General features: G+C 38.5%; 1 protein-coding gene across 3 annotated transcripts in view; it reads left to right on the top strand.

The window, feature by feature from the left end:
• The window catches only part of KLHL23 (kelch like family member 23), a 36,617-nt gene extending 20,196 nt beyond the window's left edge, over positions 1 to 16,421 (top strand). For all 3 annotated transcript variants that reach the window (XM_055572302.1, XM_055572303.1, XM_055572304.1), the window contains exon 4: positions 8,233 to 16,421. In XM_055572302.1, the coding sequence (XP_055428277.1) occupies positions 8,233 to 8,543 (311 nt within the window). In that variant the 3' untranslated portion in view covers positions 8,544 to 16,421. The remainder of the gene's footprint in view (positions 1 to 8,232) is intronic.
• Positions 16,422 to 17,148: the final 727 nt, after the last annotated feature.

Genomic DNA, 17,148 nt, shown 5'->3' with positions numbered 1-17,148 from the left:
GATCTGTCATCATATTCCTTCCTGCCAACAATCACTGGGGCCAGGTAGTGGCTATTCCCTTCAGATGAGGCTTCCATTTCACCACAGTCTATTCCATGCTTATCACATCATAGACCTTGAGCAGGGCTGCTGTATTTCTTACCCCTAGCCTGCTTCATTCGGCTAATCTGTTATCTCCTTGGCCCTGGGAAGCGTTTGGATCTACATCCTCTGAATTATAGCAACTTATGCTTCCAATAATGGCACCCCACTCCAGTGTTCTTGCCTGGAAAATCCCATGGACGGAGGAGCCTGGTAGGCTGCAGCCCATGGGGTCGCGAAGAGTCGGACACAACTGAGTGACTTCACTTTCCGTTTTCACTTTCATGCACTGGAGAAGGAAATGGCAACCCACTCCAGTGTTCTTGCCTGGAGAATCCCGGGGACGGCAGAGCCTGGTGGGCTGCTGTCTATGGGGTTGCACAGAGTCGGACACGACTGAAGTGACTTAGCAGCAGTAGCAGCAGCAGCAGCATGCTACCTATGGGGCTTCCCAGGTGGCTCAGTGGTAAAGAATCCGCCTGCCAATGTAGGAGATGCAGTTCAATCCCTGGGTTGGGAAGATCTCCAGGAGAAGGAAATGGCAGCCCACCCCAGTATTCTTGACTGGGAAATCTCATGGACAGAGGAGGACTATGGGCTCGCAAAAGAGTCAGATGTGACTTAGTAACTGAACAACAACGTGCTTCCTATACGTTTTAGGAGCACCTCCTGAGGACTGTAAAATGCCAGTCATGAGTGTACCTTATAGATATGTAGCTTAGACTGCAACTAAATGACTCTTATTACTTTTAAAAGGTAATATAAATGTTATCTTTCTTAATGCTTTTAAGGGTGATTGCTTTGTATAGTTGGAAGACAGGGGAGTATAATTCCATCAAATTCAAGATAACATTTATTGAGACCTTACCTTGGGAAAGATACCATTCTATTGATAGTTATTACATGAGACATTAAAGATGATTAATTTTACTGCCACAGGAAGACAGAATATAGTAGTAAATACACATACATAACAGGAACACAATCTTACAGATAGGTGCTATTGAAATTGAGGGTAGAGAGAGCGTCAGTCTGATTAAGGGGAATCTGACAATCTTAGGAGGCTTCCAACTGTGGTGTTGGAGAAGGCTCTTGAGAGTCCCTTGGACTGCAAGGAGATCCAACCAGTCCATTCTGAAGGAGATCAGCCCTGGGATTTCTTTGGAAGGAATGATGCTAAAGCTGAAACTCCAGTACTTTGGCCACCTCATGGGAAGAGTTGAATCATTGGAAAAGACTCTGATGCTGGGAGGGATTGGGGGCAAGAGGAGAAGGGGAGAACAGAGGATGAGATGGCTGGATGGCATCACCGCCTCGATGGACATGGGTTTGAGTGAATTCCGGGAGTTGGTGATGGACAGGGAGGCCTGGCATGCTGCGATTCATGGGGTCACAGAGTCGGACACGACTGAGGGACTGATCTGATCTGAGGAGTAGGTTGTTATGATTTAGGCTTTCTGGCAGAAAAGTTAGCCAATGAAGGAATGCTGATGGGAAAATTACAGGTTTACTCCACTTCTTGGGAGTAGAAGTGTGAGTGAGATACAAGAGGGAAGAATGAGAGACTGAATAACAAAGTTCATTTGAAAATCATGTCACAGAGGGCTTTGAATGGCCTCCATAAATTTTAAAAATAGAGAACTACCAAAGTTTTCAGAGCAAGAGAATGCTGCATTGTCAGTTTTAGTTTTAAGAAAAGAGTTCCTTTGAGAGTAGACTGGGAGAAAGATGGCAGGGAGGCCTACTAAAGCTATAATATGCCAGGTGAGAAATACTGAAAGCCTGCAGTGGCAGGAGTAGAAAACAGGCAGGTGTGAGGAATAGTGTAGGTTCACCGTTGATTGAATGGTAGTGATCACCCCCCTGGGTGATTGGACACTAGAGATAAGGGCAAGACTCTCTGGCTCATTGACTGGCAGCATTGAAGTAGCAACCAATGGGAGGGGAGAAGTGGAGGGATGACAAGCTCAGTTTTGAGTGAAATGTCAAGAACTAGTTACTCATACAGTAAAGAATCTGCCTGCAATGCAGGAGATCAGGGTTCAATCCCTGGGTTGGGAAGATCCCCTGGAGAAGGGAATGGCAACCCGTTCCAGTACTCTTGCCTGGAGAATTCCATGGACAGAGGAGCCTGCTGGGCTAGAGTCCATGGGGTTGCAAAGAGTTGGGCACAACTGGACAACTAATACAACTTAGAAGATCTGTCCAGAAAGCAATGGGAAGTGTGGTTCTGCAGTAGGAGGAAGACTGTGGGTAAATACAGAGACCTGGGCATTGTTTGCTTAGAGATGATGGCCAGGTGTGGAGGTGAATAAGATGCCTTGGGAGGCTGGGACTAATAACACATAAATGAGCAGAATCTTGAGAAACAGCATTAGTTAAAGGATGAGCTGAGAAAGAAAGAAGAATGTGTGAAGATAACCCAGGAGAAGCAGTAAGTGATAGGGAAGAAAAATCCGTGGAGAGCTGTGTCCAATGGGGAGAATGTTCTCTCTTGGCTCTGCGATTTATTTACTTGTCTAATCTTGGGCAGCAGCTTAAGCTCTTGGGTCTTACTTTCCAGCAAAATAAGGAAGTTAGATTAGATAAGCTTTACAGTTCTTTTCAGTGAGAAAAAAAATCTTAAGTAAAATTTTTAAAGCATTTTTTTAAAGTGGATATTGAATACATGAAAATATTATGGTTGTTTCTGAATGCCTGCGTGGCTTTGTTCCGATCACTCTTGTAAAACTGAATATCGACTGCCATGTTTTTATAGTGAACATTTGTGTGTAAACTCTGAGCTATTTTCATACTGGGTTTGAAACTGCTCATTCATTCATTTGTCCAACAGATATTTGCTGAGTGCTTTCTAATGCTGTGTACAGTGCTAGGAGCTCGATAAACAAGATACAGTATCATAGCCTCAGTAGCTTCATAGAGAGACCAATAAGAAAAAAGTCAGTTACAGCTGAGCAGGTTTCCACCAACTATAACAGAACATTATGTTGCATTTGGGTAATGGGAAAAAATACCAGGAATCACTTTATTTTTATACTTTTTAAAAACTGAGATGTAGTTTATGTACAATATAAGTTCTAGATGTATAACATAGTGATTTACAATTAAAAATTTTTTATACTCTATAGTTATTATAAAATATTGGCTGTATTCCCTGTGTTTTACAATATATCCTTCTAGCCTATTTATTTTATACATAATAGTTGGTACTTTCTTAATCTCCTACCCCATCTTGCTCCTCCCCCATTCCCTCTCCCCACTGGTAACCACCAGTTTGTTCTCTAGATCTGTGAGTCTGGTTCTTTTTTGTTGTATTCATTGCTGCTGCTGCTGCTAAGTTGCTTCAGTCGTGTCCAACTCTGTGCGACCCCATAGACGGCAGCCCACCAGGCTCCCCCGTCCCTGGGATTCTCCAGGCAAGAACATTCGCTGGAGTGGGTTGCCATTTCCTTCTCCAATGCACGAAAATGAAAGGGAAGTCACTCAGTCATGTCCGACTCTTCGTGATCCCATGGACTGCAGCCCACCAGGCTCCTCCGCCCATGGGATTTTCCAGGCAAGAGTCCTGGAGTGGGTTGCCATTGCCTTCTCCTAGCTTGTTTTATATTTTAGATTCCACATATAAGTGATTCAAGCAATATTTGTCTTTCTCTGTCTGCCTTGTTTCACTTAGCATAATTTTCTCCATGTGTGCTAAATTGCTTCAGTCCTATCTGACTCTTTGAGACCCTATGGACCATGGCCCACCAGGCTCCTCTGTCCATGGGATTCTCCAGGCAAGAATACTGGTGTGAGTTGCCATGCCCGCCTCCAGGGGATCGTCCCAACTCAGGGATCGAACCTGCGTCTCTTATGTTTACCTGCATTGGCAGGAGAGTTCTTTACCATTAGTGCTACCTGGGAAGCCCTAATACTTTCCAAATCCATCCATTGTTGCCAATGGCAAAATTTCATTCTTTTTTATTGTGGAATAGTATTCCTTTTTATTTATATATATACACACACACACATACACACACATATATATACACACCATATCTTTTTTATCTGTTCATCCATTGTGTTTTTTGCTTTGTCATTTAAAAAAAATGTTTATTTGTTCATTTTTATTGAAGTTTAATTGATTTACAATATTGTGTTAGTTTCAGGTATACAGCAAAGTGAACCAGTTATATACATGTATATCTCCAGTCTCATTTAGATTCTTTCCCCATATAGACCATTTACAGAGTATTGAGTAGAGTTCCCTGTGCTATACAATAAGTCCATATTGTTCACCTGTTGTATATATGGTAGTATGTTTATGTTAATCCCCAAACTCCTAATTATCTCACTACCCACTCTGGTAACCGTAGTGTGTTTTCTATGTCTGTGAGTCTATTTCTATTTTGTAAATAAGTTCATTTCTATCATTTTTTTAGATTCTACATGTAAGTGATATCACATGGTATTTGTCTACTTTCCTTCACTTAATATGATTATCTCTAGATCTATCTATGTTGCATTATTTTATTCCTTTTTATGGCTGAGTAATATTCTATTGTATAAATATATCACGTCTTTATCCATTCATGTCTCGATAGACATTAAGTTGCTTCTATGTCTTGGCTATTGTAAATAGTGCTACAATGAACATTGGGGTGCATGTATCTTTTCAAATCATGGTTTTCTCCAGATGTATGCTTAGGAATGGGATTTCTGGAAGATATGGTAGTTCTATGATAGTTTTTCAAGGACCTCCATACTGTTCTCCGTAGTAGCTATACCAATTTGCATTCCCACCAACAATATAGGAAGGTTCTATTTTTTCCACATCTTTGTCAGCATTTATTGTTTGTAGATTTTTTGATGATAGCTATTCTGACCAGTGTGAGGTAATACTGCATTGTGGTTTTGATTTGCATTTCTCTAATAATTGGCCACCTCATGCGAAGAGTTGACTCATTGGAAAAGACCCTGATGCTGGGAGGGATTGGGGGCAGGAGGAGAAGGGGACGACAGAGGATGAGATGGCTGGATGGCATCACCGCCTCGATGGACATGGGTTTGAGTGAACTCCGGGAGTTGGTGATGGACAGGGAGGCCTGGCGTGCTGCAATTCATGGGGTCACAAAGAGTCGGACACAACTGAGCGACTGAACTGAGCTGAATAATTGGTGATAATGAACATCTTTTTATATGCTTTTTAGCCATATGTCTTCTTTGGAGAAATGTCTGTTTAGGTCTTCTGCCCATTTTTTGATTGGGTTGTTTGTTTGTTTGATATTGAGTCACACAAGCTCTTTATGTATTTTGGAGATTAATCTTTTGTAAGTTGCTTCATTTGCATATACTTTCTCCCATTCTGAGGGTTGTCTTTTCATTTTGTTTATGCTTCCTTTGCTGTGCAAAAGCTTTTAAGTTTAGTTAGGTCCTATTTGTTTATTTTTGTTTTTATTTTCATTACTCTAAGTGGTTGCAAAGAGTCGGACACGACTGAGCGACTGAACTGAACTCTAAGTGGTGGATTGAAAAAGATCTTAATGCAATTTATGTTAAAGAGTGTTCTGCTTATGTTTTAAGAATTTTATAGTAAACAGCCTTACATTTAAGTCTTTACTGTATTTTGAGTTTATTTTTGTATATGGTGTGAGGCAGTGTTCTGATTTCATTCTTTTCCATGTAGCTGTCCAGTTTTCCCAGCACACCACTTATTGAAGAGACTTTTTTTTCTCCATTGTATATTCTTGCCTCCTTTCTTGTAGAAGAATTGATTATAAGGATACAGGATTAACATACAGAAATCTATTGCATTTCTATACACTAACAATGAAAGAGAAAGTAAATAAACAATCTCATTTACCATAGCATCAAAAAATAAAATGGCTGGGAATAAACCTACCTAAGGAGGTAAAGACCTGTGCTCAGAAAACTAAAGCACTGATGAAAGCAATTGAAGATGACGCAAACAGATGGAAAGATATACTGTGTTCATGGATTGGAAGAATTAATATTGTTAAAATGACCACATTATCCTGAGGCAATCTACAGATTCAGTGCAATCCCTATCAAAACACCAAGGGTATTTTTAGAACTAGAACAAATAACTTTAAAATTTGCATGGAAAGACAGAAAACCCTGAATAGCCAAAACACTTTTGAAAAAGAACCGAGTTGGAGGAATCAGTGACTTCGGTCTATACTACAAAACTGCATAATCAAAAGAGAATAGTACTGGCACAAAAACAGATACATACATCAATGAATCAGAGTAGAGAGCCAGGAGTCACTTTATTTTGGGCATTTTTGTTGCTATGGAAAGATTGAGATTCTTCTTTAACGTGAGTCACAAAATGATGATTTTTTTGGTAAGATTTGAATAATTAAAAAATAGCCTACAAAGTCACTGTTGAATCATTTATACCAACTGATACAATTTTTGTATCATCATTAATTTTAACAGCAACCATTTAACAGAATGACTCATAATTTATATAAATAATATGTCACAAGTACTCCAAAAACAATGAAATCCTATAAAAATTCTAGATTTATTTAACTGAAAAGGAATAAATGGGTTTTCAGAGGTGGGATAATTCTTGGATGTCAGAAACTGGAGAACATCAGCATGTGGACTCAAAGCAGAAATACCAGTCTTCTCAGAATTTTCCTTATGCTTTGAAGCCTAAATAGCAACAGCTTTACTGAGAAGAACCTGTCTTCCCTACTTACAGGGAAATCAAAGAATGATTGTGCATTCTTTCTAAAGAAGGCCTTATAAGTTTTTTTTCCATCAAGTATTGGGAGTGCATATTTGGGCACAGAGGGTACAAGGTACAATTCATTCATTGATCCAACAAGCGTTTACTGAGTCCTTACAAGGTGCCAGACATTTGCCATCCTCCAAATAGGATGGAGCATTGGGCAGGGCCCAGGTCCTACACTGCTAGAAGGAAGAGAGAGACTGTAAACAGGAAGCACATCAGATCGTGAGACGCGCTACAGAGAGAATTAAAGTAGGGTGGTGTGGTAGAGACAGCTGACTGGTTCCTGCAGGTTGGATGACAGGAGAAGGCCCAGTGAGGAGTTGACAGATGAGAACTGAATGATGAGAAGCAGGCAGCTATGCAAAGACCTGGGAAAAGAAAAGACTTCCAGACGGAAGGAACAGCTCAGCAATGGAAAGCTAACTCTTGATTTATTTGCTGTAATAGTCATCCCACTGACAACTCCTGCTCTTCCTTCAGGTCTGTAGTTGATATTCCTTAGAATGAACTCCCAGGCTGGGAGTGATGTGAGCACTAAGACCTGGGATGTTAGAAACAGGGCTGGGACTAGCGTCAGGCAAGCGAGACACCTGAGGCACAAAACGGAAGGAGAAACTTGGAGAGGAAGCACCTCGTCATGGTTTGTGCTCTAGGCACATCACTTGCCTCATCCTAGTCACAGCCCTGGGAAGAAGGGGGAGAAGTGAAGTTGCCAGAGATCCCAGTGCCTTGAACAGCCAGCAGGTTTGGATGTGGAGGAGGGTGATAAAATGGAAGAAATTAAAACAGCCTGGAAGGCTGAGCCCCAAGAAGTGGACTCCCAGCTCCAGGACACAGACCTCACACAGCAGCCCTCTGCCTGTGAGCACCTTCCACAGCTTCTAAAGGTCACAGACTGTAGTTCCCCCAGTAAACTGGCTTGTGTTTCTCTAACTTCTTGTGTCCTTAACTTAACCAGCAGTATGAGAGAGGCAAGCATCTGTGGCAGCACGTACCAGCTCAGGGTTAGCTGCTAAGACCCGAAGGATCCTACACCAGTTACCTAGGACGTGTTCATGGCAGAGGGACTCTGCTGCTACACCTTTTACACACAGGCATAGAGAAAAGGTGCCTGTGCTGGGAAGTTCCCAGAAGGGTCGTGGTCTGAGGATGAGTTCTTCCCAGCACCCTGAGAAGCCAGTTTAAGGATAATCTGAAAGACAGTGGCAGGAACTAGTCATCTGAACCTGATGACTGGGAGTGGATTTTAAGGGTCCGTGTTGCAGTAGTGAGTGCTGGAATCAAAATGTCACAACTACTCTATTTTTGTAAGCCAAATTGTAAAGCATTATTACATCACTACCCTAAGGTATCTCTTCTGTTTGTTTACCCTAATAAAAATGTGCTCTTTTTTTTCTTTTTAATAGAATATGGATTGTGTTCAGTTCCATTTGAAAATAAGCTCTATCTAGTTGGTGGACAAACTACAATCGCAGAATGCTATGACCCTGAACAGAATGAATGGAGAGAGATCGCTCCCATGATGGAAAGGAGGATGGAGTGTGGTGCCGTCATCATGAATGGATGCATTTATGTCACTGGGGGCTATTCCTACTCAAAGGGGACGTATCTTCAGAGCATTGAGAAATACGATCCAGATCTTAATAAGTGGGAAATTGTGGGTAATCTTCCAAGTGCCATGAGGTCCCATGGGTGTGTTTGTGTGTATAACGTCTGATCAAGTCCAAAGAAATGACCAAGTAATCACTGTTTCATGGTGTAGTAAGAAAAGAATGTAGGGTTTGGAGTCTCTTACTTGTTACTGTGGCCTGGCACATAACAGGTAAATTCTTATTCCTAACCCCCACTCTACACCTCAACCTAGTGATTAATGGTCAAGAAAAATCTTTTGTATATTTACAGTTGAATAAATCAATAGAGTCAACACCTATAATCTTTGCTCATCAAAGGTGATTTGGAATGCTGGACACTTGGTAAAAGGTGAAATGCCTTTGTAGCAAATTTTTTCTCCTGGTAGCAGCAACACTGGGTGTAGGTCAAAATCATTCTGTGGAATGAGATGTCTCTTATGATCCTGTAATGTAATAGTGTACATTGTTTCCACTTAGCTAGCAAGGAATTTGAAATATAAGGAGGAATATTCTCTACCTCTACAAAATCAACACTTAAGCTTTTTTTTTTCCACCTTTAGAATTATTTAGAATGGACTTTAGTGTTTTTCCTTCGTAGTGTGTATTATTTATTGTTATGATTATTTACTGACAACAGAGATATACAAGATACTGTGCAGAAGATTATTACTATTCATAGAGTTTACAAACTAAAAGAATGGAAAATATGAAAAACTGCAGAGAAAGTAGTTGAATATCTGCTGATCCTAAGAACTATTTTTAATTTTCAGCTTTGATGTAAATTGCTAGTTTAGGTAGCTTTAATTTAAGCATGTTAGAAAATGCTCTTTGTTCATAAGTATAGATATGTGTCTGCATATGAAATTGAACTTTGAGCTGGAAAGCATGTAGAACATTGTAATATAGTAGAAAATACATTGATGAAAAGAAATTTGAATTCATTTTCCACTAACTAGATGTTGTGACTTGGATTGAGTCACTTAACCCACTGTTAGTTGGAGCTTCCCTTCCCAGGCACACTGGTACTGTGGGTGACAGAGGTGCCTAGACATGGATCCTGCATCTCTTGGGGTTGCCTGAGGTGGTCTGGTTGGCTGCAGCTTCTGGGCCAGAAACATCTTTGTCCATTTTCTCCATCATACCTACCATATCACTTTCCAAGTGTGCTGTAACTTGAGAAAAGTTTGGAAGCTTTGCTTAATTCATCTAAACTTAGTAAAATCTGTTAGATCATCTACCCACACTCATCATTTTTTAAGAGGCAATAATTATTTTTAACCTTAAATATGTAAGTGTAAAACTACCTAATTCTTCTGACTTATTTTTAAATTTTAGAAGGAACCTGTTTAATGAACTCGTTTCAAAAGGCATTTTAAGTAGATATAACCCTTTGGGAATAAATATGGTACTACATAGAAAGGGCCATAATAATGACCATATCTTTTCCTCATAAATTTTACTCCTTGATATTGTAACCTAAAGCATAACAAACAGAAAGATAAAAGCATGAGGTCGCTTATGTCTGCATTATTTTCAATAACAAAAAATTGGAAATAATCTAAATGTCAAATAAGAAAGTGGGTTAATAAAAAGAGTGAAGTCTTATACGGCCATTAAAATAATTGTTCAGAATACTGTGTGGAAACGTGGACATGTCTGTTATATGAAAAGTAAAGTAAGCACAATATAAAATGATATGCACACTATCATTATGACTATAAAATCTTCATGCATGTGGAAAGTAATATGCAGAACTGAAATTCACTGTGTTAGTGTAGGGGATATGGAATGATTTTTAAATTATTTAAATACTTTAATATTACTTTGTATTTTCAATAAAAATAAATAAATCACTGTATATATGGTAAAGCTGCTTGAATTGGGGCCAGTTGAACTGAAGAACAGTTAAGCTTCTGAATTAATGAAACAACTGAATTATAGACTATTTCATCCTGTAACTGAATAATAGACAATTTTATTGCCTTTAAGAATATCTGCATTTAATGCTGAACCAATATTTTTTTTATCCAGTAGTACTTTAGAGAGCTCTTTTATGAACAGATGAGAACAGTTAGAATCGTCTTCACCTCCTTTTCAGCTCATCCAGATCTTATAAAATCCTGACCCCAGCCTAGCCACTGGAAATTCTTTCCTAACTGTTTCAGCCACAGTACAACTCCCATTGTCACATTTAAAGAATTTGACATTTATATGTCCATATTATGTCTCTTGGGTAACTTTGAGATCATGAAGCCCATCTTAGTCTTCTCAGGGTCTAACATTTCATCTGTATATTCTGCATACTTTTTTTCTGAAGGATGATGGTATCAGTTTTACAGAAAAGTATCTGGAGGTAAAGGATCTTGAAAAATAGTTTGTGATCTGAGATGTTTTATTTCCAGCTTCTGTTTTCTGCCAAATTTCTTTGGTTTTTGCTCTTGATATATGTACCAAGAAAGGATTAAGAAAGATAAACATCTCAGTTGGAATTGTTCCAAGTTCCAAATCATTGTTGTATGACTGAGAAATATTTTATTGTAATTAAATGTAAGCCATTGCTTTGGGTGTGGGGGGGGCAAACACTATTTTACAAAATAATTAAAGTTGTGGAGATGATTTTAAGTATGACTTAATTAAGACTTTAAATATCAAAATTTTGAAAGTTGCTGTTTCTCACAAATCTTATTTTTAAACTGCAAGTGAAATAGGATCAAGATCTAGGATACTTGCTTAAGGGCACATTAACCTTTATTTTCACACGCATGAAAAACTTTTTAAGGTCTCTTAATCTATAAGTTCCCCATCCAGCTCTTCTTTCTTTAACTCCTTGCAATTTATTTGTTGAAGAAGCTAGGTCATTTATTCTGTTTTTCCAGGGTTGACATTGTACTGATTGTGTTCCTATTGTGTAGTTTAGCATGTTCTTCTGTCCTCCAAGTTTCCTGTAAGTTTGTAGTTAGATCCAGAAGCTTAATCAGATTCAGATTTCATTTTTCTTTTCTTTTTTTGGTCAAAACTGCTTCACAGGTGGTGGTGTGTTCCTTCATCAAACGACATAATTGTCTCTTTCAGATGTTAGCAGCCATAGATGCTCAACACCCAATCCTTAATTTATTAGGGGTTGCAAAATGGTGATTTCCAGTGCTCTCTCTTCTTGGTGTATTTGTTGAAATATTTCTATAAAGAGAAACCTTCCTTCACTTACTAGTTGTTTACCTGGAGGTATAGTTTGTATGGGAAAGGTAGAAGAAATGGCTTGATTCCTAACTTTATGTATCAGTTTGCAAAATGAATAGTTGTTAGCATCCTTCAAAGGTGATTTATTAGATTTATTGTTTTTTTAAATCATTATGAACTCATGGATTTAAATACACTTAGCATCTTTCAGTCCATTGCCGTTACTCTTATTGATGCTCTGTTTATCATCATGAGCCAGTGAAAGGCTCTGCAGATTGCTTCCCAGTTCCTTTTGGCACAGCCCCAGTAGTTTTTGACAGTTCCTTTGCTATCTGGTGTGACAAGATTCTCCTGGCTCATCTTGAACATTTCTCACCTCAAACCTGTAATCAGCCATTTCTCCAAGTAGCCCTGATTTCTTGCAGTGAAAACTGGTATTTCAAGACCATAGTCTGGATGCTACGGATGCTTATTGCTACTAGATTGTCCCATGTTTCTAGGCCTAAAATTAAAACGCATAATAATAAAAATACTAAATACAGGAGAGAAATAATTACAGTTAAAAATTTCTAAGGTCCCAGCATCGTCAGGAAGTGGTAAAAGCTCCACAGGGTATTTACCTAGTCTTTTCTAGCCCAATATCTATATCCCTTTTTTCACAGAAAGTATCCTGGTTGTCAAAGTCACCTGGCATAACAGAATTAAAAAATCACTTTATAATTCATTATTCCACTTCTCTCTCTCTCTCTCACACACACACACACACACACACACACACACACACACATCATTCTCAGAATAATAATACCAACAAGCATTTTGGGTATAAATTTTCAATAATTTTGGACCTCTTCAAAATTCCAAATAGAAAGTAAATGGGGAGGTGAGGTTGAAACTGACTAACTACCACCTGAGACTTTACATCAGACAGAAGAAAAGAATGGTAACTAATCCCAGTCAGGAACTCTAAACGTACACTGAAAGTGAAGTTTTAGAGCACTTTGTTCTTCATAATTTTTAAAAGTTTCTGAAATACAGTCCTTATTAGAGCTTATTTCTGCTTTTATATCCTCTAATTTCTAGCAAAAGACATTTATTTTTGGAGGCTCAGCCAAGAGCTTATAAGACTTCTTTGGATAACGTTTCCCACTCAGCCTAACTGCAGGTCCAGAGAACACAAAATTCAGTTCAGTCGCTCAGTTGTGTCCAACTCTCTGTGACCCCATGGACTGTGGCATGCCAGGCTTCCCTGTCCATCAACTCCCGGAGCTTACTCAAACTCATGTCCATTAAGTTGGTGACGTCATCCAACCATACCATCCTCTGTCATCCCCTTCTCCTCCCACTTTCAATCTTTCCCAGCATCAGGGTCTTTTCCAATGAGTCAGTTCTTTGCATCAGGTGGCCAAAGTATTGGAGCTTCAGCTTCAGCTTCAGTGCTTCCAATATTCAGGATTGATTTCCTTTAGAATTGACTGGTTGGATCTGCTTGCAGTCCAAGGCACTCTCAAGAGTCTTCTCCAACACCACAAAGGACACATACAATTATTTTCCAGTGGTCCTTAAGTTTGAATGGAAACCCAAAGTTACTGGTTTAACAATGTATCTGTTTTTGTTTTTTTAATCTTTGCTTTTAAAAGAAGTTAGGAAGGCAACATGATAGAGTCCTTGGTCTTTTAAACAAGAAGGAAGTTCTCTTAGAAGGTTTGGGGCTGAAATTGCCCACTGTTTAGAAGCCCCACTGTGTCCAAACATTTCCTCAGCTCCACCAAAATCACAGCACACACTTAGTTCACAGAATTGTTAGAAAGTTTAAATCAAAATTGTGCCCAGTATAAATTATTATTCTCTTGGCTGGATGCAACTTCACTCTTCCAGTGTGTTTCGTGGCTTTATATTTCCTATTTGTGTTTTTCATCAGTGCACCTGTAATGTTTTAAAAAGTAGTTCTAACTGGGCATCTTTCCATAATGACATCCGCCTTCTGTGAACCTACTTTTTAAAAAATTTATTTATTTTTGAACCTGTGTTTTTACTCCATAAGTTATAAATAAAGATGTTCCTGGCCATTGCAGTGGATGAGCTGAAGCTTTGAAATATTTTTCAATGAGGAAGCTCAAAGTTTTATGAGAAAACAACTGCCAGAAAGTAAAAAAAAAGACATCTCTGGAAGCAGCATAACATCCTGTCTCATAAATCTAAGATCTGAAACTCTCATCAGGCTCCTTCCCTTTCTGTAAAACCCAAACATTTAGAAGAACTGGAGTGAAGTGAAGGGAGAGCCACCCACTCAGTTCTCTGTCATCCTAGTCTCAACCTGCAGAGCAGCTTTAGTTCTGCTCTGGTTCTATTTGAGAAATGCCTTGCCTTGTACTCACCAGATTTTGCTGATGAGCAAATAAATCCCTGCTGATAACAGAAATACCCTGATCATGTCACTCCTCTGTGCAAATCCCTGTGATGACTCTCCATTTTATTTGGAGATAAAGTCTATGTCCTGCAGTAGTATGCACGTGTGCTGTTATAGGTGGATACAAAGATGGAGAGTCACATGCTCAGGTAAAAGCTTACAGTCTTGTTACAGACAGAAAGAAGGGGGTAACAGATACTAGAACCATTAACAGTCTCTGCCAGATATTAAAATGCTATAAAGCTATTATAAGTTACTATAATTAAAATCTGGTGTGCTATATTTCAAGATAAAGAAGCAAGGTTAAAACCTCAGGTACTGAAACGTGAATAGAAAACCAGATAATTGGAAAATTTTATATTACATTTTCATATGTGCCTGGGCCTATACTGGTGCTCACCAGGCAGGAGTTGTGTCGTTGTTCAGTCTCTCAGTCGTGTCGAATTCTGCAGTGCCATGGATTGCAGCACACCAGGATTCCCGGTCCTTCACTACTTCCCAGAGTTTGCTCAAACCTATGTCCATTGAGTTGGTGATGCCATCCAACCGTCTTGTCCTCTTTTGTCCCCTTCTCTTGCCTTCAGTTTTTCCCAGCATCAGGGTCTTTTCCAGAGAGTCATCTCTTCACATCAGGTGGCCAAAGTATTGGAGTTTCAGCTTCAGCATCAGTCCTTCCAATGAATATTCAGAGTTGATTTCCTTTAGGATTGACTGTTTGGATCTCCTTGCAGTCCAAGGGACTCTCAAGAGTCTTCAACACAACAGTTTGCAGGGTCACATGGTAACTCTTTTTGTAGTTGTTCAAGAAACCTCCATACCGTATTCCATAGTGGCTGTATCAATTTACATTCCCACCAACAGTGTAGGAGGGCTCCTTTTTCTCCATACCCTCTTCAGCATTTATTATTTGTAGACTTTTAAAAAAGGTCAGAAGAGTTCCTTGTTAGGAGGGAACATGTCTTCCCCTCTCCCAATGGCCCTTCCACGTGGAAGTAGCTCTACTAGCTTAACACCCCCGCCATGCTTCTTCCTGGAGAAGGAGGAATGGCTATCATGTTGCTGTTGTACGTTTTTGAATTCCTGTTTTTTTTTGAGATATGTGACATGTGACATACAGCAGTGTGTAACATTAAGATCTACTACACAAAGATTTGACATACATCACAGAATGATCATCACAGTAAGTTTAGTGACCATCCATCATCTTATATAGATAAAAATTTAGAGAAATATGTAAGACCTTTTCTTTGTGATGAGAACTCTTAGAATTTACTCTCCTAAAAACTTTTATATCTAACATACAGCAGTGTTAATTGTATTTATCATGTTGCACATTGCACATTTCCTAGTACTTATTTACCTTGTAAATTGAAGTTTGTATCTTTTAACTGTCTTTATCCAATTCCCCCACCCCACCTCCTCTCTCTAGTAATTACAAATTTGACCTCTTTTTCTATGAGTTTGTTTTTGAAGTAAATTGACCCACCACACTTTATTACTTCCTGATAGACAACATAGTGATTCCATATTTCAAAATAATCACAGTAAGTCTAGTTATATCACCAAAGTATTACATTTATTGACTATATTCCCCACAATGTATTTTTTATATCTGTGACTCATTTATTTTGCAACTGGAAGTTTGTACCTCTTAATATCCTTCATCTATTTCTTTCCTCCTTTCACTTCCCCACCTTCTGGCAACCACCTGTTTGTTCTCTATATTTACAACCATTTCTGTTTTGCTACATTTATTCATTTGTTTCTTAGATTCCACATATAAGTGAAATCATACAGTATTTGTCTTTTCATGATTTATTTCACTTAGCATAATACCCTCAAGGTCCATTCATGTTGTCACAAATGGCAAGATTTCATTCTTTTGGCTGAGTGATATTCTGTTATATTAATATATACAAAATCTTCTTTATCCATTTATCTATTGATTGGCATTTAGATTGCTTCCATATTTTGGCTGTTGTAAATAATGCTTGTGTCCTTTCTAATTGATGTTTTAATTTTCTTCAGATAAATACCTGCAAGTGAAATTTCTAGGTCTTATGGTCATTCTGTTTTTAATTTCCTGAAGTATCTCCATACTGTTTTCCATAATGACTGCACCAGGGATGACTTTTCTATTATAATTATTACATTTGTAAAGAATAAACAGGGAAGGCTCCACTAAGCCCTTTCTCTCTCCAAAACCTGTTCTGAGAGGCCTGTAGGTGACCAACATTACCTATGATTAAATGGAGAGATTCAGAATTAGGAAGCCCTCTTTTGTAAGTAAATGTAAGTCACATTCTTTAGCATCAGATCTTATCAGTAATAAAGGTCATACTTTTGATCACCTATCTGCCTAATGCTTTTGATTTATGTCTCAATTGGCTCAGAAACCTGGGTGAAGATGAAGAGTGTTATTTATCACTCTAATATCTAAAGGCATATCTAGGGATTTATCTTACAGGTGTATTTACGTATGTGTGAAATAACACGTATACAAGTTTATCCATTGCAAGATTGTTTGGAGCAGGAGAAGACTGAGAACAATCTACATGTCCATGTAAAATTATTTAAATTAAGACAGTACTGCACAATGGAATATTATACAGCCATAATACCTGAGCAAGCTCCAAGATAAAGTTAAAAGTGTATTGTGGTAATCATTTCATGATATATGTAAGTCAAATCATTATGCTGTATACCTTAAACTTATACAGTGCTGTATGTCAATTATATCTCAGTAAAACTGAAAAAGAAGTTGGTGATAAATGTTATGAAAAAATTAAATCTGGATGAAGAAGATGGAATGGCAAAATTGTGAGAGAGGTTCTATTTATATATGGTGGTCAGCAAAGTTCTCTCTGATACAACATTTGTGCTCAGGCCTGAAGGAAGAAAGACTAGAACTTTGAAAACAAATAGTTCAAAGGCCCTGAGGTATGTATACTCAGAGATCTTTTGTATACTTACTATGTAAAAGGATTTTCCCTAGGCTTAGTTAATTCTTTTAGAATATTTTGCATCTACAAAATCCAGGAACAATTATAGAAAGAAGTATATACACTCATTAAGCAATAAATTCATAAGAAATACAAAGGGTG

This window comes from Bubalus kerabau, chromosome 3 (assembly GCF_029407905.1).
Source record: "Bubalus kerabau isolate K-KA32 ecotype Philippines breed swamp buffalo chromosome 3, PCC_UOA_SB_1v2, whole genome shotgun sequence".
In the NCBI taxonomy this organism is placed as follows: Eukaryota; Metazoa; Chordata; class Mammalia; order Artiodactyla; family Bovidae; genus Bubalus; species Bubalus kerabau.
This window is presented reverse-complemented; position numbering and strand designations above follow the sequence as displayed.